Here is a 26011-nt window from a genome sequence, read left to right as displayed (position 1 = left end):
AGGCCTTTTCTAAACATAAAGCAACAAGGACTGCATGTTTTTTCTTGTGTCAGCATTTTACCTAAAATGGGGGATCTATAAGACAGACACGTTTTTATTAGTTTGGAAAGAGTGATATAATGGGGATTAAGTGCCTTCAGAAACACTCTTGCACACTGTGTATGAATATATATCACAGTGACCGACCAGGCTATCAGATGTCACTACACATCGCTGGTCACAATGCACTTTGCATTCTTTTAGCCTTCAAATGACACCATCCTGCTGGCTAAGTGAGCAGGCCAACAGAAGAAATAGTGAGAAGAAGTTGTGGTAAAAGAGTATCGCCACCACCCCCTTCCGAAGCCTAGGGGAGCTTTAGGTGTTTTCACTCATTAAATACTTACAAGGCATGGTCTGGGAATTGAAACTGCAATCCTACGACCACAAATCCACTGACCTAACCACTGGGCCATTCTGCCTCCACTTATATATATATATATTATATATGTGTTTGCATATACACATCTGGGTATATAAATACATGCACATAAACTATTGTGTATTCAGATAAATATATGTATAAATACATGTGTGTATATAAGTATATATATGCATATATGTGTGTATATTGATATATGTGTATATATGTATCCACATATATGTGCGTATATGTATGCATGTAAATATATGTATGTAAATATGTTTGCATATCTATATCTATGCATATATATATATATATATATATATATATATATATATATATTGTTAAACACAGGACAGTAAACATTAAGGTAAGGCAAACATCTCAAATTATATGCAATATTATTATAGGAAGAAATTCAAAATCTTACAACTGTTTCTGGAATATCCTCGAGTATGGGATATTTTGTCATCAGAGGCAAATAGCGGGGTGGGGAGGATAGGGAAAATGAGAATGATATATATTAATACGATGATGATAAGATATATATACAGGCATACACATATATGCAATTATTTTTCAAATGTATATAGAAATATATATATATATATATATATATAGAGAGAGAGAGAGAGAGTGTGTGTGTGTGTGTGATGGGCAAAATGTTGCCATTTCATATTTTGAATTTTGCACATGCATATTGTTTGTTTTTGATTTTGTCACACTCTAGTGTGTGTGTATATATATGTATATATGTGTGTACATGAGTGTGTGTGTATATATGTGTGTACATGAGTGTGTGTGTATACATGTGTATGTATATGTCTTTAGATATATGTATGTATATGATAAAAACAAATACATTATCTGGTCTTGTTACAATCGTTTCATTCGAAGTTTTCATTGAGGCAAAAGTATAATAGAACTAGTGTGCATAATACGTTGCATAACTCCTCCCAACTCATCAGGCTGTGAAATAAATGAGCATTGACTTGTTGATTAATCGACTGATTGTCAACAAGTAAATCCTAATCTGAATTACCAACACTCTAGAAATTTAAAATGGATATTTGCAATAAGGTAGTAAATATAAGGACAGTTTAAAGCATTAATATTCTAAAAGAGACATAAAGCCTATCAGCCTTATCAATAGATGCCAATTGTGGCAGAACTTGCTTGAATAGAGCTCATAGAACTTTCCAAGCATGACATTTGACCCTTTGAAACCATGTTCAAAGGCAGGAATTCTGAGAGAACATTACTGACCTAGTAGATTATTAACCTCATTGAATGGAAATCCAGCTTATCATAATACAGGGAGAATAATTTAGGGTTAAACTGCAGATTAGCTAAGTGTTCTGTGAATGAGTGGAACAGTGGAGAAGGTTAAGGAGGAAGAGGATAAGAAGTAATAGAAACAAGATACGATAAAAAAAGGAAAGAGAGAAAGTGTTCAATGCACTGACAGGAAGATGGTATCGAGATAAGCAATGAAATAAATGTGCAGCTTAATATAATGAAAGTTTGTATGTGCAATAAACTGTGTCAACTTAAAAGATATAAATTTATGAATTGATGTAGGTTGAACAACTAAATATGTAGATATCAGTTAATTAGTTGTAAAGAATCTATCAGTTGAAAGGCCAGAGCTTAATTGAGAATGAGAAGCTGAGCTGATAAACTTTTATATCGGCCAAAATTGCCACAAAATTGTTTAGAATAAAGCAAAATCCTGGAAGTCCAGTCGGGAGTGAAAAACATTACAAAGCAATTTAAAATAGGATTAAAAAGATATTAAAAGAGCTTTAGGGGTCCTATACACTAATTAATGTTCAGAGAGTTTTTAGGATTATAACAAATTATAGAGAATTATAAGGCCTGCAAATAGGGAGCATGATACAGTTACTATAAAGATATCCCAAGGCTGGAAGTAAATTGAAGGATTTTCTTGGTAGGAAGAGTCCTGTCTCTCTTACTTTCAGGATGCATTTGCACTGTGAGCAGCTTTCTAATTCTTCTGAGTTCAGTAGCTTGACCTTTGGCCATTTCCGAAAGGGATCAGAGTATCTCAGGACTGGCGTAGCCTATCAATTTATTGCATTAATGATATTCCCTCCATTTAATTTAAGTAGCTTCAAAATTCTTTTTCTTGTACTCTTTAGAGATTTTCTCTCTCATTCCTCTTTCCTATCGTTTTAAAGCACCCCCAGGCATTTGTATAATCTCATTACTCCACAGCAAATTAATGATGTTGTTTTATGGTAATTTTATGCCTTCATCGTTTGTCTTACCGACTCTCTTCATAATTAGTTCTGCACACTCATCTGCCCTAAACTGTATTGTTATGTCTTCACTGAATCCTCTCAAGATTTGGAGCAAAGAATCCAGGTCTGTCTCCTTTTTTGCATATATCTTAAGGTCATCCATATAAAGTAGGTGATTTATTTTCATCTTGGTTTTTCATAAACTAATAGACAGGCCTGCATTTTTCTGAGTAAACTCGTCAGAGGGATTAACGTACAGAGAGAGCAAGTCTCCTTGCAAAATGTCCCTCTATGTTTTCACATTACTCAGCAGTTCATTTGCACTTGTCAGTTCTTCTTCCTGTTATTATTATTTTTCAACATTTGGTAGTTTTAATCAAATTTCTACTGTATCACCTGCTCCACCTTCTTTTTGCTGGGGTGTGCACAGTTATTCTGTGTTCCTTCTTGTTGTTGGGGGAGTGCAAACTCATCCTATTATTGTATTACATCCGTTTGTTTTTTTTATGGGGTCTTGTTGCAGTCTTTTAATGTATTAGTGTTTGTATTGTGTGTGCAATGCAATCTATGTTCTATTGTGAATACAACCTGCTGGTGGTTGTTTATTTCATTGGATATTTGCTATATGCAGTGTTTCTTGTGTTTGTGGCTTGTTTTGTTGTATTAATAATGTCTTGCAAAGAAAGTGGGTTGTTCTTAGGAGGGTTAGTTTTTTGGGGATAGTATGTTGTGTTGAGGATCCAGATATGGCCTCTACATTTTTGTTCATGTTTTTATTATTTTTAGTTTTATTAATTATATTATTTTTATTTATTATTATTATTAATATTATTTTTATTATTATTTTTAGTTTTATTAATTATATCATTTTTATTTTTATTATTATTATTATAGATGTTATTTTGACTATTTTTAGTCTTGTTCTTTGATGATGTTGCTCATAGAATTCTATTTAGAACCACTTGTACTATTATTGCTTATCCCATTATTAAGGGCCCACCATATCTAGGTATAAAAGTAATTATTTTCCTTGTATGCAGCCCTATTGAGAGCCTCATTATAGAAACAAAAAGCTGCCTAAAAATATTTTCATTTGCTGATAGATATGAAATTCTACTGGGGACACCTTTAATGATAGAATTAACAATCTTTTTAGGAGTAATTGGAGTAGCAGTTTATGTAATTGACATTATTATCCATTTCGTGGCATGAGTAGAATAACCGAGTTAAGCTCCAACATGACTTCAAGAAAGTTAACTATCCTAAGATTATTCTCACACTCATACAAATTCATCTGTGTACATGTGTGTGTATGAGTACATCTGTGTGTGTATAAGGTATATATATATATATATTGGTAAAAACGGTAAGATAACAAAAGAAAGAAAGAGACCTCAATATTATGTAAATAGAGGAAATACTCAATAGTCAAGATAAAACTCTGAGTTTCAGATGGCGAAGTGGAAATCCACAACTCCATCTCTTCGGTTATCAGAAGAGATGGTGTTGTGGATTTCCACTTCGCCATCTGAAACTCAAAGTTTTATCTTGACTATTGAGTAAATGTAACATATTATTTTATATATATATATATATACATATATATATATAGATAGATAGATAGATAGATAGATAAATTGATAAATATATACATACCACATTTATATATATATATATATATATATATATATATATATATATGCACATGCACATACATATATATGCACATATACAGTCACACACACACACTTACTCATACAAATATATATATGCATGCAATGTACATCAGTAAATTAGAATATTGTGCAAAAATTGCACTTTTACTGTTAGGTAACTTTGAATACCAAAATTTCAATTGTAATAATTTTTTATGAATCGTTACTGATCTACTGTCTGTAATTTGCTGATATGAGCAGCTAATTTGTTGATATGAACTGTAGTTTCCATGGGTTGAGCCTTAAAATTTCAAGATTTCATAGAATTCGATTTATCTCATAGTTATTGAATGTCAGTACTTTTTTGAACTCCTGTGGCTTCATTGACTATCTGAATAAGTTGTTCTCTAGAGAAACCCTTGCTGTGTGACACTATTCAAGTGTGATTGTAGCTTAGAAAGTTCTGAGAGCAGTTTTTACGTCGAGCCCAAAGAGAATCCATGGAAAAGAGTTTAGAATGAGTTCGTTTGTTGTCCAATGGTCATGCAGCACTGAATACTGCTATCGAGACCCAGGGCTGACCTTTATCACTGGTCAGTGTCCTCAATATCACAATATATGCTGGCAGTCATCGACGTCAAATGAACTCACTTTGATATTACATTCTAATATTTTGGGTATTAAACTTTTAACAAGGTTTTATATGTAATCATAGCAGTTAGCTTATATCAACAAAATACTGACAATAGGTGAGTGTAGAATCTGTGAACCTAATACAATTCAAATTTTGAAATTTTGGCTTAAGCAAATATCAAATATCCAATTTTTGCATCATATTCAATTTTTCTGTAATGCACTGTATATTTATGTATCATCTTCATCATCCACTGTGTATATATATATATATATATATATATATATATATATATATACACACATACACACAGAACCATGCTAATAGCTTAGGAGTGAAATTTAAGATTTCTTGGTTTTCTGTGAATTGATTTTGATAAAACTTTTCTCAGCTGGTTTGCACACTATGGCAACACCTTTGTTACGTTTTCATTATTCTGTGTAACGTCCTTTCTTCTTTTATTTCAGATTCTTCAGTTTTTGGGTGAACCACACTAATAGCTTTTGAATGAAAATAGCCCATCTAGACATTTTTTTTTTTTCAGAAAATAAAGAGTAACGATACGTATTAAGCATACATTGAGTATAAATTTAACAGAAAACCATAATAATAATATAACATTTATTGACATAAGGAATTATTTAGCCACATGAGTGCCATTTGGATGGATAACTTTTAAAACCCTATTTGTCTTGGAATCTGTCAATTTCTTAATAGAAGCAGATTGGATTGCTTCTCCTGCAGCCTTGATGGTTGCCCATAAGACATCTTTCAGCATAAATTGGCGTCCATCAGCATAAATATCTTGTGTAATGATAGACCAAAGATTTTCAGTAGGGCTGAGATTCAAAGATGCTGGCAGCCACACCATCGACCTTTCACCTTGTATGCCGTAAAACCCTAGGAATGTTTGGGTGGTCCTAGCAGAGTGGGAGGGAGCATTGTCATGCATGAATACAAGACTCCTTAGAGGTGGCAGTGGTACGTCATCTAGCCAGGGATCCAAGACCTCGTTCAGGAGACTGCAGTAGACAGCTGCGGGCATTTTAATCTCTTCAGGCATGGTGACTGGGCCAACAGGTCTGTCTCCAATGATACCAGCTCACAACATGACCCCTCCATCCTATGTTTGATGTCGCAAACGTTGTTGGCGCTCATCTCCATAATAGACCCAACCATTTGCGAAACTACCAGGTTCACCAAAGGTTGCCCTGGTTTCGTCAGTGAACAAAACACAACTCATGTCTAATGTCATGTACTTTTGGGCCCATTGAAGCCTCAAACTCCTCTGAGGGGTCAGTTTCTGGGATTCTCCCAAGGATGCAGTTTCTGCTGGTTTTCTGTACATGAGGAAGTCCGGAAGTGGTGAAAATGGCTTTGCTTGTTTGTCCAGGTTTCCCACATAACTTGAGGCCAATATTCCTTAAATCCCTAGCTGTAACAGTCTTGGAGGTCCCACAATTGGATTGTTTCTTCCTTGGCGGTCATGTGTCCAAATAATTCATTATGTCAATAAATGTTATAACATTATTATGGTTTTCTGCTAAATATGTACTCAATGTATGCTTAAATATGTTATCATTACTCTTCATTTTATGAAAAAAAAAAAATGTCTAGATGGGCTAATAGCGTGGTTCACCCAAAAACTGAAGAATCTGAAATAAAAGAAGAAAGGACGTTACACAAAATAATGAAAACATAACAAAGGTGTTGCCATAGTGTGCAAATCAGCTGAGAAAAGGTTTATCAAAATTGACTCACAAAAAACCAAGCTATTAGCATGGTTTTGGGTGTGTGTATATATATATATATATATCATTTTGTCAGTCATCATCTACTATATATATATACACACACATATGTATCATTTTATATATCATCACCCTCTCTATATATACACCTTTCATTATATCTGTCATCATCCACCTTAATTTTGTCCAATTCTAGGCTGGCTGGAGCCTTTGCTAGACAGAATAGGAGAAAACAAGTCAAATGTTGTGACTCCTGTGATAGATGTGGTCGAGGATGAGTCATTCCGCTACCAATACGGTAGCGCTAAGAGCACAAGTATAGGAGGATTTGATTGGAGTTTACAATTCACATGGCATGGAATACCAGATGTGGAACGACAGAGACGGAACAGTGATGTCGCACCAATCAGGTATATTTTGGAACCAGTAGAAGACAAAATGTAGAGAAAGAAAAAAAAGAGGATTCTTTCCCTGTATGTGTATATATGTATGCGTGTTTGTGTGTGTATATATTTATATATATAAATGTATGCATATATATATATATATACACACACACATACATACATCATATGTGTACACATGTACAAAATGCATGCACACACACAAACACCTGTCTTTTTTTTAAAGTGTTAAAGACAACACACATACACAAATGTATGTGTATATATATACACACACACACACACATATATATATATATATATATATATATATATATATATATATATGCATAAATACAAAAAAAAGAAGACAGCAGCAAGTAGAGCTCCACCAAATAAATACAAAATAAAAAAGGAAAGAGGCATTCCATTCTCAGATTATAATTATTTACATATTCTCTGCTATTATTTTAAATATCAAAACCTTGTATATGTACATATTTAAATGTGTGTGTGTGTGTGTGTGTGTGTATATATATACATACACACACACACATATATATAGATGCATACATATAGATGTATTTATATCTGTGTTTGGACACACACTCACACAGGCACACAAATTTGGTGTTTATTGTCATCTTATAAAATGACCAAATTTTATGACTCTTCTCAAAGACTGAAGTCCCCTGGCCATGTTGTGAGGCACCAATAAATGCTAAGCACCCTTACGCTCATTGTGTTTCTTTTATTGTGGCTTCCTGCAACTACCTCGTCTAATCAGCTATACAAACATACGTGCATTTATATATATATATATATATATATATATATAAAGGTACTTGTGTGTGTGCACGCATATATATACATATACATATATGTGTATGCCGTTGTATATGTATATATGTATATAAATGTGTGTATGATTGCTATCCCTCCCCACCTCCTCTAAATACTCACCTTTCACTCGTCACTGCATTCCCCCCTCCCCACTCTTTGCATTCATATGAAATCCCTACTCCCTTAACAATACTCTACCATCCCATTTATACCCTGATCCCCATACCTTCAGGGTATGCCCTAGCACTTTGCCACCATCTTTCTCACACTTCACTCTCTTCCACTCTCTCTCTCATTCTTCATCATTCTTTATCTCTCTATCTCTATCTCTCTCTCTCTATCTATCTATCTATCTCTTTCCCTCTGACTGGGTAATCCTGTGTCCCCTCTACAGCAAGATACCTGTTTCTGTCTCTCTGTCACACTCTAACCTTTCATCACCTGGCACAAGGTCCCCTCCTGTAATGCCCACCCCTCTCAAGGGATCTTTGCTTTGTGAGTTACTTGGTGCCATGTAAATAGCATCCAGTTCACATTTATAAAGTGGTTGGTGTTAGGAAGGGCATCCAGCCATAAAAACCTTGCCAAAACAGACACAGGTGGCTGATGCAGCATTGGGCCTTGCCAGCTCATGTCAAACTCTCCAACGAGTAACATCATGGAAAATAGATGTTAGATTATGATTATATGTGTGGGTGTATGTATGTATGTAGGTATGTATGAATGTGTGTGTGTGTGTGTAAATATATATTTATATAGGTAGATGTTTGTGTTTGTTGTGGTATATTGTTCATGACATATAATCAGTGTTTAAAACTCCATCTGTTTTTGTTACTTTTGTGTGTGTGTGTGTGTGAGTGAGTGAGCAACCAACCAACCAATATATTTCAAAACATCTTGTGAAGAGCAAGCAAAATATTAATCCATGTTTTGCAATTCAGTTCCATTCTTGAGCTCAAGATACAAATAGAAAATGTGAAGATAAAGCTTTACCCTTATTCAAAGCTTTCTTACTTTTTATTTCAATAACAGTTTTTCGTAGAAGGGAAAACTGTATCTTCAGATGACATCATCAAATCATCAAAAATTGCAAGATTACAGGAACCATTTTGGCACGGTCAAAGGCTGGGTGGCCTTCGTAATGCCAACCTCTTTACAGAAGTACTGGGTGCTTCTTTCATGGCACCAATACCAGTGTGGTTGTGCTCAGCAAGCAGCTCATATGACAAGACAAACTCCCCTCAACTGGAAAAGTCAAGGGTCCTTCCCAGGCCAAAGGCTCATAAGGTTGGTTCCCTGAATTCTGTGATGTGTATATTACTCACTCTTGCTAATTGATTGGACTGGAGCAATGCGAAATGCAGTGTTTGGCTTGAGAACCGAATGCATTGCTCAGTCCCAGAATCGAAACCACAATCTTAAAATCAGAACAACCTAACCACTAAACCATGCACGGGTGTGTGTGTACATAAACACTCACACACACAAAAGTTGTAACTGAAGATACATGAACCAAAATAATAGTATCGTAATGTCTACATATAGATAGATAGATAGTTAGACAGATGCACAGACAAATTTATTCATTTATTCCGGTTTGGTGAGAGTATGGATTTGTATTAGTAATTTCATATCCAACATAATAATTCCAACAATTTTTAGGTGACATAAGCATTTTACTTGGAAGGTTCTTTACCCATATTGCCCAGCATGTGCATAGCTTCCAGTAACACATGTTGCTTCTCATACACTTAGCAGGGGTACAACACATTTCAATCCTCCTTTTGGAGACAGGTTGTTACCCATGAATTGTCAAGTGAGAAACTGATCTTATTGAGTTATGAAACCACTGAAACTAGTTCGGTTGATTTCATTTTCCGAATTAGAGAGAGAGAGAGAATAATGGGATTTAATGCAGTGTTTAATTTTTACACTGTCTTATTCATTTTTTATGCCTCTCTTATATATATATATATATATATAGGAATAAATGTAAGGATAAGCAAGTAAGGCTGATATACAAAGAATATTTAATACATTAAATACAAAAAAAATGTATATATAAGTTTAGATAAAAAAAGGTCCAACTTACACAGAATAGAAATGATATCAAAGATTGAAGGGGGTTGATGGAAAGTGTTAGAATCCAACAGCTGTTTTTGGGAGTTCAGTGGTCCCAAATAATTATTGTAAATTGATTCCATTGATGGATGAGATGAGCCTCCATCTTCAGAGAAGAAATCTTACATTAGAGGTGTTGACAGTAAGGAGATTAAAGATGAAATCTTTAATCTCCTTACCATCTTTAATCCCCTTACTATCAACACCTCTAATGTAAGATTTCTTCTCTGAAGATGGAGGCTCATCTCATCCATCAATGGAATCAATTTACAATAATTATTTGGGACCACTGAACTCCCAAAAACAGCTGTTGGATTCTAACACTTTCCATCAACCCCCTTCAATCTTTGATATCATTTCTATTCTGTGTAAGTCGGACCTTTTTTTATCTAAACTTATATATACATTTTTTTGTATTTAATATATTAAATATTCTTTGTATATCAGCATTACTTGCTTATCTTTACATTTACTCCTCTACCCACTCAAGTTTAAACCTTTTGAGCTTTACCAGGTGTATTCTATATGGAGAATATCTAATTCTCATCTATGAACTATATATATATATATATATATATACACACACATACATTTTTCGTTATGCTTCATTCTTCTTCTACCTAATAAACATATACTTCTTCTTTCTCTCTGCATTCACTTACGCTTTCTTATTTACTTTCACACTCCTTCCTAATAAGCAAGACCTTTCTCCTTAAAGTTAATTCTTTTCACTGTGGCATTTGTTCTGACTTTATTCATTGCTGTCTTTGTTCTGGCACCTTATGTTCTGAGTTCAAATCCTAGTAATGTTGAATTTTCATCTCATCCTTCTAGAATCAATAAAAAAAAATAACTTGTCAAGCCCTGGGGTTGATGTCATCAACTAACAGTACCCCACCCTCCACCCATAAATAATTTCAGACGTTCTGCTTGTCTTAGAAACAATTATTAATGGTGGTGGTCAGCAGAAATGTTAGCATTGAGAAAAATGCCTTGTGGTATTTGTTCCAGTTCTTACATTCTGAGTTGACATCCCTCCAGGCTTGAACTTGTCTTTTGTTTCTCCCAAGTTGATAAAATACAATATTAATCAAGTAACGAGAATTGACTGAATCATTAAATTTCAAACTTTTTACCTTTTATAAGAAGTAATTATTGCAATTATTATGATTGTTGATGTTGTTGTTGCTTTATTTTCTGTGAGTTATCCCAAATTTCATCTGAAGACACATTAAGATACCTCTGTGGTTTCTAATAATGATGCAAGGATATATTTCAGGGAATCAAGACTAAATAGGAAGAATTCAGATTCAGATAAAAGTTTGGAGAAATATTTCCGTTTTTAAAAAGTGTTTAATTTATTTAAATATGTCGTTATTAGTTTATCTGCTGTAATCATGAAAACTGTTATTATTCCCTTATTTTGTTGCTATTGTTGGTTGCACAATAACTAGCCAATTACTTTTTCCATGTTATTGCATAGTGTTTCTGTAAGTGATTTGTAAATGTGTGTGTGTGTGCATTTGTGAATTAAGGCTACCATTGGTTTCATGTTAAGAAAAGTGGGAAAATATCCAAGTGGCTTAAAAATTTTTCAAGCCAATCACATCTAAAAAGGTGTTCGCCTCTATTTTGGAAAACACAACCTCATTTAGTTCGTAGAGATCCTGGTAAATTCTTGTGAATAAAACGATGAATTAAGGGATGTTACTCTTGGGTGGACATACCTTGATTTGTTTTATTCAGGAGAATTCATGAGAATCCCCGCAAACTAAACAAGGGGTATTTTCCAAAATGAAGGCAAACACCTTTCTCCATGTAATCAGTTTGAAAAATTGTTAAAACACTAGGAAACCAATGGTAGCCTTAATTCACAAATAAAGAAATTATATCCACCAATGCAGCATTGAGCACTCATTTTCATCATTCCACATTAATGTGTGTGTGTGTGTGTGTGTATAAACATATGTATGAATTACAGAATGAAGTAGGTGAGATCCAACCTACATACGTTTCATAACGGGCGGAACCTCAGAAGTGATAAGAATTCAAGTGAGTTGTATACCACCGGCTACTCTTCAGCTTATCACTGAGAGAGCCACCCCAAACAGTAATGGTTCCTGTACAGTTCTTTGAGGGATTCCACTGAGAATTGGTGTCTCCCTGGTGAGAGAGAGAGAGCCATTGGCTGCAACTGTCTGACTTCTCTCTTTGAGAAAAACACACAACCACTCTCTTAGTTTCCCAGTGATGTAGTTTGTGATTCATCATCCCTTAATCAACTTGGCCAAAGGCTTTGGCAAAGTCGAGATATATCACATCCCTATTCGAGTGGTTGAGCTGCTGTTTTAGCACCCAGTCGTAATGCTGTAGTAGCTATGTGAGGCAGTTCCTCTTTGGGCAGAAACCATGTTGTGTGTTTGCGAGCAAGTTATTCTCTTCCAGGAATGGGGTCAGTCTCCTTCTGATGACATGTTCCATGACTTTGCTGGTATGTGAGGTCAGAGAGATAGACCTTTAATTCTTTAGCATCTGATCTGCTTCTTCCTTTATGATCAAAGTATATTATAACATCTTTTAACATTTTGGAAAGTTTATCACAGACAAGGAAACTCTGAAAAAGTGGTTTTGTGAGATTTATCTTGCATGAACAGCTGAAAATCCATCTGGGCCCATTGCTGAATTTGAGTTCATCTCATCAATGGCTCATATTACATCTTCCTCATTTATGTCAATGTAATCAAAGCTTTCCTCTTTCCCATTTTGATCTCCAATGTTGAAGAACTCATCAAGCTTGTTTATTTGCAGATTTTTCCACAAACTTGTAAAAGGTTTCAGGATTCATGTATATATTTTCAACCACCCTCATTTATCTTTCTTCCTTTTCTTTCTCATGGGAAAGTTTGAGTTTATTTTTTATCACTGAGAGTGCTTCTTTGACGAGGGATTTCTTGCTGTTGTTAAGTTGTTTAATTGAGTAGAGATCTTTGTTCTTTGCCTCATAACGACTCTCCTGTCTCAAAGAATGTTGCTTTTGTATGTACTGACTCTCTTCTCTGGAACAACTTTAACACATATGGCTTGCACTATTCACAGGAATTCTTTAAGTTTCATATCAATGTCTTGCATATAGACACTTTTAAATCCAGTTTTCCTGGATAATCCATTTTTCTTCAGTGTCATTTGTGTGGAATACATTATTAATTAGTTTGGGGTCATACATTATTGGTTTTGTCGTGTTGTGGTTTGAGAAAATTCTCAGTGATACCTTTACATTGTTGGTGAAGCAAGGGTCTAATATATTATTGTTTCTGGCTAAAGAGGAGATTCCAATTTGCTCCTTGGACATCATTTTCATGAGATCAAGCAGAGATTCTGCTTGATTGCATTCTTTGTATGTCATTCCTTACGGAATGTTTGGGTGGTTGAAGTCACCTCTCAGAAGTACATAAATGCATTGACCTAGCTTCATTAGTACTTCTTTTATCATTTCAAGGTTTTCTACAAATTTACCATCAAGATTTAAAGCATTAGGTGGGTGATATAATGTGCATATTATGTCCAGACTCACTATGAGTGAGTCACTAAGTCTGAATGTAACTGCAGGGTTAGTGGTGTGACATCTCCACAGATATACAATCCAATCCCACCATGACATTCTTCTCTTTTGTCATTACAGAATGCAGCATACTTTGGTATGTGTCTTTGCATCATTTATGGGTGTATGCACTGCATATATATATATATATATATATATATATATATATATGTATTACACATACATACACACACCTTGATCGGTGTATCCTGTTTGCACTTCATTGGTACTGGTCGTGCTGGGCCTGGAATTTTCCAGCATTAAACTGCATGTTATTGTCATCAGCCCACCTGTATATTGCATTCAGCCCCACCACCATGAAAGGCATATCAGTAAAATTGGTCTCAACCAGATACAATACATTGAGAGTGTTGAGAACCAGAACCAATAATGTATTCTGGCCAATGTTGTAACAAACTTTGCAAATTTGCTGCTAATTGATACAATCCAATTAACAAAATAAATGATAGGAAGTGAAACATGTAAACAGTTTTTATATTCACTGTTAAATCGCAAACTTGACTCTTTTTTCCCTGAAAGTAAATTGATTCTCAACAACAACAACAACAGCAACATCTCCAGTCAAACTCACTCAACAACTCTGAAACTCGTTAGTAATTTTTGCATGTATTGAATTAGCAACACCAATTATTGATGGAAAGTAAGGAGGGTTTTGCTTTCTCTGTTTTTATTGACCAAATCAATTAAACCAGCTGTTTGCAGACACTAAACGAGAAGGCAGGGTAGAGATTGATGTTGTTATTGATGCTGCTGTATTAATATTTGTTGTTTTAGTTTTAAATTTATTTTAGTCTTCGGATCAAAAACGTTCCCATTGTGACCATCTAGCCTTTATTCAGGTATAGCATATCTAGAACTACATTCTCTCTTGTGTCTTCTTATTCTTTCTGTTATGAGTGTGAATTGAGAGAGATTTGGTTGCTATTTCTAGCAGATTAGGTGAGCATGTAGAGTAGTGGCTCTTAACCATCCCATGTTTTAAAAGATCCTATTATTTTTTATAACTATTTTCTGTCTTTCAAAACCAATTTAGTTTTTCATAAACGTCAACAACAAAATCTTATATGGGCCCTTAAGGGTCATGTGGACCCTGGTTGAGAACGCCTGATGTAGAAGTGCATACATTTGTCCAATTTATTAGATCTCTTCTTCTATACGCTTCTCTCCCTCTCTCTCTCTCTCTCTCTCTCTCTCTCTCTCTCTCTCTCTCTCTCTCTCTCTCTCAAATATGAAATTAGAATCATCTTGCATTTTGTGCCTTTTTTGATGGTTCTCATGGCTACCGTTTGCTCTCTTATATCCAAAGAATTACGAAAGGCATCTCACATTTAGGCCTTCTCTTACTGCTTTTCTCATGGCACCAGCACCAGTCAGGTCACCTTGTACCTCAGAGCCTTCATAACTGAGATGGGGAATAGAGAAAAGGGAGATGTTGAGATGATAAGGACAGGTTTTAATGTTGGCAGAGGGAGTTAGTGGATAGACTTAGAGAAACAGTGTTAGGAAATGGGGTAAGAGAAGGAAAAGGCAAAGAATAGGGTCATGGGTTTGTGAAAAGGATAAGGGGCACATGAGTGGGTTGGGGTCACTCAGTAAGGAATGTATCCTCATAAGGCAGAAAAATGGTTGAAAGGGATTTCAAAGTTTCCTCCTTTTCTTTATAAAAACAGATTCTTATTTGTCCTTTTATCTACCAATCTTTTAATTTCTGTATTTACCCTTGTCTATCTCTTTGCCTATATTAGTGTGTAACTACATTAATCCTTTAGTATATAAGCCAGCCATATCCAGCCAAAATATTCTGCCTGTTTTAGGTTTGAACTGGCCAGATCCTGCCTCTCACACTTTTGCAACAATGTCATTCTAAAAATAAACAAACACGTCATCGAAATCACAAATCTATAAGATTTGAAGCATTGGAAATGAAAAAGCCTTTCATTTGACAGAATAATCTGAATTCTTGTAAACGGTCAATGTGAGATGTGATGTTCTGCAACAACAGAATCTCAGATTTCTTTTCCACAAAACCACAAAAGAAGACAAATTAACCTCAAATTGTTGGGTTTCTTGTGTTTACTAAGGTCATTCACTACCATTCTGAATTATGCCACCACCATCACACTACCACCATTTCTATCACCCACACCACCATCATCATTAGTGATACCACTACACCATCAACACCATCACTTTACCATTGTCACCATCAATCCCACCAACACCACTTCCATTTCCACCACCAACGTTTTCATATTTGGCTCAGTGGTTAGGGTGTTCAGTTCAGGATCATAACGTTGTGGGTTCGATTCCTGGCAGTGAGTTGTGTCCTTGAACAAGACACTTTATATCACATTGCTTCGGTCCACTCAGCTGGCAAAAATGAGTTGCACCTGTAATTCGGGGCGGGGGGGGGGGTTTAGCCTTGTCACATTCTGTGTCATGCTGAAACTCGCTGAGAACTATGTCTGTGGAGTACTCAGCCACTTGCATGGTTATTTCTTGAGCTGTTCTGTTGATCAGATCAACTAGAACCCTCATTGTGATAACCAACAGAGTGCTAGTTTATTTGGGATCTGATAGATTTAGGTTTTAAAGACACCTGTTTGTTTTATTATTATTGTTGTTGTTGTTATTATTATTATTATTATTATTATTATTATTATTATTATTATTATAGAAAGTGGAAGGTGTTGAGCTGGCAGAATTGTTAGCACGCCATGCGAAATGCTTAGCGGTATTTCATCTGCCGTTACGTTCTGAGTTCAAATTCCGCCAAGGTTGACTTTGCCTTTCATCCTTTCAGGGTCGATAAATTAAGTACCAGTTGTGTACTGGGGTCAGTCTAATCGACTGGCCCCTCCCCCCACCAAACTTCAGACCTTTTGTCTAGTGTAGAAAGGATTATTATTATTTATTAAGGTTCCTAGGGGTTTCGCGAGAAAGAGTGCGAAAAGCTATTGCTAATTTCGTGATTATAATATTACTACACATGCACAACATATTATTGGTTATTGTAATATAAGACATCATCCTATCTAACATATTATGTTATCAAAACAAATATAACAATCACTGAGGATATATTTAGTGACGTCTGTAATTTATGGACAGCCTGTGACGAAGAGGGTTAAACGAGAACGTCGACTCAGAGATATTGCTTGGGCTGAATTCAAAAATCTGGATTCGACTGCAGCTTTTGAGGTGTACAAAACTCAACGAGACCGAGCCATGAAAACTGAAAAGAAAGAACGCTTCAGTTACGAATACAAAATCACGGCAAATGCCAGTAGCAATCCAAAAACCTTCTTTGCCCATGTCCAGCAGAATTCCCGCTTGAACAACCAGATTGCAACGTTGGTAGACTCAACAGGCGTATCGATTGAGGACCCTTATCAACAGAGTCAATTATTTGCCGAGGCTTTTTCAACTATTTTCAAACAAGATGATGGTCGTGAACCCCCTCCATTTGATAGATCGGTACCTCCAATGCTTCGATTGGTCATCACGCGGGACGAAGTCAAACGTGTTATTCAAGGCCTCGATGTCAACAAAGGTCATGGCCCTGACGGCATACACCCACGGGTTATCAAAGCGTTGGCTCCGGTCATCTGCGAGCCCTTAACACGACTATTCAATATGTCATTGGCGACGGGTGTTATACCTGCAGACTGGAGAACAGCGATAATCTGCCCAATTTTCAAGAAAGGGAGCCGCAAAGACCCGCTTAACTACCAACCGGTTTCCCTTACATCAATTATCAGCAAGATGTTCGAAACCATCCTTAAGAAAAGTATGATGCTCCACCTCCTAAACACAGCCTCTATCTCTGATTCCCAACACGGCTTCGTGCCGAAGAGATCATGCTTGACCAACCTACTAGTAATGGAAGAATTGGTGACGCGCATCCTCGATGATAGTGATGCTGTTGACATCGTTTTACTGGACTTTGCCAAAGCTTTTGACTCGGTAAACCACCGCCTATTGCTTGTCAAGCTTCAAGCATATAGTTTCCATCCGGATATTGTACGATGGGTTGGTGCCTTCCTCTCAGATCGCTCCTTCCAAGTCCAAGTTAATGGTTCACGGTCCGACGTCTCCAGTGCGAGCAGTGGCGTGCCTCAAGGTTCAGTGCTTGGGCCCTTGTTGTTCTTAGTCTTCATAAATGACTTGCCCGACGACCTCACGCAACACACCCTTCTATTTGCCGACGATATCAAACTGGTCGCTCCTCGCGGTAATATAGAGGATCTTCGTCGATGCCTCCACCAAATTTGGAAGTGGTCTAACAATTGGGACCTGTGTCTGAACGTGTCAAAGTGCTGTCATCTGCCTGTCGGCTCTACTCCTGCAACTCAACTTGATTTCGAGCCGAGTCGTCTGCTGCTGGAGAGGACCGATCAGGTAAAGGACCTAGGTATCTTGGTGGATTCCTCCTTTTCGCCTTCGGCCCAGTGCGTCCATGCTGCCAACAAAGCACGCGGAATTCTGTTCTTGATTCGACGGTCATTCGGAATGCTCACAGCAGCCATATTCCTACCACTCTATGTCACGCTGGTGAGACCCATATTGGAGTATGGGATTCAAGCCTCTTCTCCTTATCTCCTCAAAGACATACAGCATCTCGAAAGAGTCCAGAAGCTGGCTACCCGCATGGTTCATGGTCTCAAAAATTTGTCCTACAAAGAAAGGCTGAGGACGCTCGACCTTTATTCTCTTGAAAAACGCCGCCGCCGTGGTGATCTCATTCTCGCCCACAGCATCATAAGCGGAAAGTGTAACCTCTCGAAAGAGCTGTTCTTGACTCCTGCTCCAGAGCGTCGGCTGCGGGGTCATTCCGAAAAGCTCTACCTGCGACGATTTCATCTCAATCGAAGGAGAGGAGCTTTCTCCGTCCGGGTTGCGGATCCATGGAACAAGCTGCCAGACGAGATGGTGAAGATGCCGACGACCGCTTTGTTCAAAGCCTCCCTTGACCTCAAGTGGCCTGAACTCTTTACATGAACACCACCCTGTACTTAACTCCATGTCCCCCTACATGGCCTTGCTATTTGCTTTTGAGCCAAATTAACTAACTAACTAACTAACATATATATATATATATATATATACACACACATATATATTTGTGTGTGTGTATATATGTATATATATGTGTGTGTGTGTGTGTATATATATATATATGTGTATGTATATATATATATATGTGTGTGTGTTTGTATGTATATATGTATATATATATATAACTTTTTTTGATAAGGTTCATTTCAGGAACTGAAACATGTTATAATGTATATATAAAAATTAAAAATTGTATAATACAGCAGCATTTTCGAACTTCATTTTTTACAAATATATATGTGTATATATATATGTGTGTGTGTGTGTGTATAAATATGTGTATATATATATGTGTATATATATATATACATATATATGTGTGTGTGTGTGTGCGTATAAAACGATATTTACGATGTGAACTATGATGAAAAAATATGAGAAAGATATGGTATATAATTTTTTTGTGCAGGGGTTCCTTGAGGAATGTAATTTATTTTAAGGGCTGCACAAGGGTAAAAAGCATGAGAAACAGTTCTAAGGTGAATAAAATAAGAACTAATTCTGCCTCGGGGTCGATGTAATGGTCTAAGCCCTTCTCCCAGAATGTCAGCCCTTATGCACATGCAACAACCAGGTAGAATCATTAGCACACCAGACAAAATACTTGGTTGCATTTTATCTGTGTTTACGTTCTGAGTTCAAATCCTACGAAAGCAGCTTTGCCTTTCATCCTTCCTAGGTCAATAAAATGAGCATCAGTTGAACACTGGGGTTCCCTGGGTAACCCTGTCAAAAGCCTTCTCCAGGTTGATGAAAGCTAAGTACAATGGCTCACTTTTGGCCAAATGGTTTTCTGGCAACTCTCTCACTATAAAGATGGCATCTGTGGTTCATCTCCCAGGAACAAAACCAAACTGCATCTCGTCTAGTTTAATTCTATCCCTAATTAGTTGAGATATAACTGTCTCTGTAATTTTCATGACCTGATGCAGCAGTTTGATTCCTCTGTAGTTGCTTCTACCGAAGGCATCCTTGAAGCAGTTGACTGTAATGCTGCTACACCAGTCTTTGGAGAAGACACCTTCCTGAATAACCTGATTAACTACACCTGTGCTTGTGCCACATAAAAAGCACTGAGTCTACTCTGCAGAGTGGTTGGTGTTGGAAGGGCATCCAGCTGTAAAAAATCCCTGCCAAAACGAACACAAAAACCTTGGCTAGACTTTCTACCTGGGTGGCTCTTGTCAACCGTCCTACCCATGCATGCATTAAACAATGGTGATTATTATTATTATTATTATTATTATTATTATTATTATTATTAGCAGAATTGTTAGAGTTCCAAACAAAATAACTTGTATTATTCTATCAATTTATATGATAAAGAACCAGTCATTTATTGTAAGGTAAGTTGGAGCCAATTTGAGTGACCTCTCGTATCAAAAACTGCTTCCCTTGTAAGAAATTATTATAAAGCAACAGAGAAATTGATTGTTTGTCACTGTTGTTGTTGTTGTGGTTTATGTTATTGTTTTATTTTTTTTTCTTTCTGAAAATTCTTCAACTACAGGTTGGCTGGAACCATTACTCTCACGTATCGAGATGAACCATACACATGTTGTGGCACCTATGATTGGTCTCATCAGTGATACTGATTTACATTTCACACGTGCAGGCAAATCTGTATCTATTGGCCGTTTTGACTGGTCCCTAACTTACAGGTGGATGGCATCCACTAGCTTCTATAAGAATTTCTCAGATTTTTGTGCACCAGTCAAGTTAGTTCATTAAAATCATTATCAATTTTTCATCATTATTATTAATACTATTAATAATTCTCCATCTTCTTCCTCTTCTATTATTATTATTATTATTATTATTATTATTATTATTATTATTATTATTATTATTATTATTATGAAAGGAAAGGTAGACAAAATCATCAAAGCATTGAACAAATTGCTTGTTGTTTTTGTTCTGGGTTCTGATTTCAAATTCTTTGAAAGTTGACTTTACCTTTCATTTCTTCCAGATTAATTAATTAATGTACCATAATTGTACTAAAGTTAGATATAATTGATTAGAGCCCTCCCTGGAAACATGAGGTCTTCTGCCAATATAGAACCCATTATTATTTTCATTATTGTTATTACAGAAGCAAGCTGAGAGAATCGTTACAGAAAGTTTAGCAGCATTTTGTCCCATCTTTTTGCTCCGAATTCAAATTCCGCTGAGGCTAATTTTACCTTTGATCCTTTCAGGATCGATGAAATAAGCACTAATTTAGCACTGGGGCTGATGTAGTGGACTACACCCTTTCCCAAACAATTCATGCTTTGTGCCTACAGTAGAAAGAATTATTGTTAATATAAAGGTGAGCAAGGCTGTGAGCCAGCAGAACCATTAGCATAATGGACGAAATGCTTTGTGGTATTTCGTCTATCACTGTTCTTAGTTCAAATTCCATCCTGTTCATCCTTTTGGTGTCAATTAAGTACCAGTTGCATACTGGGGTCGATGTAATCGATTATCCCCCTCACCCAAATTTCAGGCTTTGTGTCTGAAAGTTTATTATAGTGGTGAGCTAACGGAATCGTTGGTGCCTCAAACAAAATGGATTGTGGTATTTCCTTTGACTCTGTTCATAATTACCTTTCCGTTTCCTGGGTTGATGTAATCAACTAACCTGGCTCACCCTTTTGGTAGCTTTTGCCAAAATTTGAAAAATTTATTATTACTTTTACTTCTTAGTGTCTATTTTTTTTCTCATTTATTATTTTTTCTTAATATCTCTTACGTTAAATCTGCACCATTTTTTTTTTTAACACACATTTCAAACTTTCTTTTGAAATCTGCTCCATTGCAAATTTCTAATTGCTGCATTTGAACTTACAATGCTTCACTTTACTTACCAACACACACACACAACATACATATCTACACAAATACTTTTACACCTGTTTCTACTAGCGCACACCCACACACATACAGATACACAGTGAATCCTTATATATTTAGATTCCATCGATTTCTAACGGATTGTGTTGTTGTTGTTGCTGTTGTTTAAGTCAGCTCAGTTCAAGCAACGAGCAAATCTGTAATATAAGATGTTCCTGCGATGACAGGACAACTATCTATTGTGTTCTTCCTTCATTACATGTGTGTTGTTCAGGAGATTTGGCTGTAGTTTCTAGCCGATCAAACTGCCTCGGAGAGTTGTTGTTGTTGTTGTAATAAATCTGCTGAATTGGTTTAATTATTGGAAAAGATTTGTAAATTCTGTTGCAAGACATCGTTACATCAAGAGTAACTTCCCTTGGCAAACAAGAGAGGTAACTCTCATTGCAAACAAGGGAGGCGATTCGTTTTTGTTGTTTTTTCTTTTCTATTCTGTCTGAGGAAAATCATTTTCTTTTCGTTCCTTGTGATGGAAACACATCGACCGGTAAAGTTTCCACGTTTTTCTTATTTTTATTCTCCTAAATTTTCGTTGCGTCTTGCAACCTTTTTTTTTTTTTTCGTTTTCCTGATATATGTATAAAATGAATTCGTTAGGTGAAAGGGTTGTGCGTGTCTGACCTTTGACCCATTGATTTAGATCCGTTGTTGACCCTTTGATATTTTCCGTGCATAACCTTTTCTTTCCAGCTTTTCTACTTTCGTTGGGGGTCATCTTTTGCCTTTTGCTTTAATCTTCTGCTGAAGGGTTTTGTTGTTGCCTTGACTTTTTATATTAAAAGAGTTCTTGAGGAAATATTCTCAAGTCTTTTATTGTCCAATCGAGTTTCTTCCTGTTTCCTAATTTCTAAAAGAGAAACTCCTGATATTGAGAGAAAGATGTTTAGACCCCTAGTATTTGTTTGGTACGTCAGTTTGAGATATATATCTACCGTAGTGGTATTCCAAATTTTTATATGGTCAACTTTGCCTTTCGTCCTTTGGGGGTTGATAAAATAAGTACGAATTGCATACTGGGGTCGATCTAATCGCCTGGCTCCCTCCCCAAAAATTTCGAGCCTTGTGCCTAGAGTAGAAAAGATAAAATAAGTACCAGTTGAACACTGGGGTTCATGTAATATACTCATCCCAAAACTGCTGCTCTTGTGGCAAAATTCGAAACCATTATTATTGTTATTATTATTTCAACAATTTTCTCCGTGTGTCTACAACACCGCCATCCAGTGCACCTCTGATTTCTGAGCTGTGTCTTGACACTCTTTTGATGGAAATTCACAGCTGTGTTGATAATGTTCTGCTTTTGTTTGTGACATTTGTTATTTCTCGTTGTTATTTTAATGTTCTTTGCATTTTCTGTGCAGATTACGAGCCCCATGTCACATTTTGTTGGCTGCTTTCGCGTTTGTTGTTGTGAATGTGTAGGGAGTGAGTTGTATGGATTGAGCAATGTTTTATAAGGCTAAATGTTGAGCGTGGGCTGACTATTTCATATAGAATCTGTAATGTAGCATTTGATGACAGAGCTCACAGCTCTGTGGTTTGAGTTCTGTTATAGAATTGAGCGATGATTGTAGAGAGAATGTATTGTATGCACTGGATTGCTGATGTCAGCGTAGTTTGGTAGAAGTTGCATTATCAAGCATTTGATTATATAAAAGCATTTGTTGTAAATTGATTCTGCATAAAATCCCACCTCTTTTTTTACCTAATTTCTCTTTGTAGTACCCCTTTCATCCTTATCGCTAAATAATTTTTAAAAAAACAACAACTATTTTGTTATTAATATTGCAGTAAAGAAATAAGGATCATTAGCATGCTGGACAGAATGTTTAGAGGCATTTTATGTGTCTTTAGGTTGTGAGTTCAAATTCTACCGAGGTCAACTTTGCCTTTCATCCTTTCAGAGTCGATAAATTAAGTACCAGTTGCACACTGGGGTTGTTGTAATTGACCTGCCCACTTCTGCAATATTTCAGGAGGTTGATAAAATTAGTACTAATCAAATATTGGGGTTGATGTAATTAAATAACACTTTCCCAAAAATTTTAGGCCTTGTGCCTCTAGTAGAAAACATCATTATTATTATTATTATTATTATTGAAAGTGTTGCACAGTATCCAATATTGTGATGTTGTAGATTGAAGATATTGTGTGTACCGTGGGGAGGCATCGTGGAGGTGGCTCAGCAAAGAGTAACCTTGAAAGAAGACTGAAAGAAGCCTAATCGTCACTGCCCAGGACCTGGCATTGGATACCAACTCAGAGAAAACGGATGTATATACCATACAAGTGCAATGAACCGTGCAGCATGTGTGGGTTGCATTGTTAAATGCTTGTGAAAGTCTTGTGCAGAAAGAGCACAGAAACGACAAAGCATTCACTGACGACTGAACTGGAAGTATGGCTATGAGGTAATTGGGTGCTTGGTACCAACATACACTGGAAAAGGTAATGGGCGAAAGCGAGAGGGCAAAGATCTTCTGGGGCCTTGACTTCCAGACAGACAAGGTGTTAGTGCACCGAAGGCCGCATATAGTAACATGTAGGAGAGACAAACAAAATCAGTATTGTTGTTACTGTTGTTGATATTGTTTTCATTTTTATTATTATTATTATTATTCAATTCTTTATTATTTTTGTTTAGCTATTATTACATTCTTTCTTTATATTGTTTTAAAAACATTTTTTTTATTTATACCAAGCAAATAACAATTAAACTGGATGCATAATTAAATTGTTTAAAATAAGATTATAATTTTCCAAACCATTAACCTCGTTCACTCTTAGAGATGAACATAAAACATTTGTATCAATCAGTTTCATCTTTAGTCATTGTCTTATTCCTAGAAATAGTCAAACTACACTGTATCAGACTGAATTAGAACCAGGAAACCTTTATTTCTAAACTGAAGGGAATATCACTTCAAATTCCTGTGTCAATGGTGTTGTGATGAAATACATTCCTAAACTTATTTTGTCACAGAATCTGTTAAATGATTTTGTCAAAAATCGTGGAATGCAAAACCATAATTTAAAGACAACTCTGCCATTTTATATTAAATGAAAATTGTTTGAGAGCTTTTATTTAAATAATATATAATATATGATAACTTAATATTCTGAAAATGGTAAATATAATTTTGGGGGGGATTTTTTTTTTTTTTTGCTAAAACAAATTTTTAATCAGACTTCTTATTTCATAGTATACTTGAATTTATTCATAGGATTCACTCTGAGAAATGTCAGATCAGAAATCAGAAAATGATTGAAAGTTCAGTCTTGTACTTTGTACTCATCCAAGAACAGAAATCAAAGCTGTGTGGAATTGTAAATGAAAATATTGATGTCTGATGAAAGCATATATTTGAAGAGAGCTTAACTGACTAAATCAATTTTATTCTATTAGCTTCTACAATCAAAGGCAAATTTTGACTTGAGTACCTGGAAGATGAAATGCTGTAACTAAATACTATCTCTTAAGATAATGAGGTTAATTTATTATTGGCAAAAATTATACTCTTATTAATGATAAACAAACTAATTTACAGAGATGTAGACATTTAACCAGTTAAAATAATTGTCTAATTTTATATCCAGGCTGGCTGGAGCCTATTCTTGATCGAATAGCTACTGACAAGCGCTATGCTGTGACCCCAGTGATTGACCAGATTGATGACAGTACACTACACTTTGTCACTTCAGTAGGAAGTAGCATACAAATAGGCCGTTTTGACTGGAATTTGATATTCAACTGGATGCTTCCATCGAAATTCTATAGAAACATGTCTGACTTAACAGCACCAATTAGGTTGGTTAAACATCAATTTCAGCCACATTAACTAATTTATATAAGATATATATGTATATATGTAAATACATGTGTGTGTGTGTATTAATAAAAGTATACAGATATACACGCAAACATATAAATGTGCAAATATGGATATATGTATATGCATATACATACACATATGTACATGTACACACATACTCACACATACTCACACACATGTGCATATAAATATATATATCAATACACACGTATTCTGGTATATCAATACACACGTATTCTGGTATATCAATACACACGTATTCTGGTATATCAATACACACGTATTCTGGTATATCAATACACACATATTCTGATATATCAATACACACGTATTCTGGTATATGGGTGAATTAAACATGAGAAATTCTCTGCCCCACTGAGAAACTACAGAAAATTCTTGCATTGCACATTCTTCTGCAGGTAACTAATGTTATCTCATTGTTTGAACTCCTTCTGTATCTTCAGCAGGTATCTCACAATCACAAGGCAT

At 35.8% G+C, this 26011-nt stretch overlaps 1 protein-coding gene across 4 annotated transcripts in view; it reads left to right on the top strand.

Moving 5' to 3' along the window:
- LOC115225788 (polypeptide N-acetylgalactosaminyltransferase 5-like) overlaps window positions 1–26011 on the top strand; it is a 130496-nt gene that overhangs the window by 82551 nt on the left and 21934 nt on the right. For 2 of the 4 annotated variants that reach the window (XM_036514462.1, XM_029796744.2), the window contains one exon: window positions 6904–7117. In XM_036514462.1, the coding sequence (XP_036370355.1) occupies window positions 6904–7117 (214 nt within the window). Of the gene's footprint in view, window positions 1–6903; window positions 7118–20301; window positions 20510–25286; window positions 25498–26011 lie in introns of all 4 variants that reach the window. The other 2 variants (XM_029796745.2, XM_029796746.2) reach the window with 2 other exon arrangements.

This window comes from Octopus sinensis, linkage group LG28 (genome assembly GCF_006345805.1).
Source record: "Octopus sinensis linkage group LG28, ASM634580v1, whole genome shotgun sequence".
Classification (NCBI taxonomy): Eukaryota; Metazoa; Mollusca; class Cephalopoda; order Octopoda; family Octopodidae; genus Octopus; species Octopus sinensis.
The sequence above is the reverse complement of the archived record's forward strand: the minus strand, read 5'-3'. Positions and strand labels throughout refer to the sequence as shown.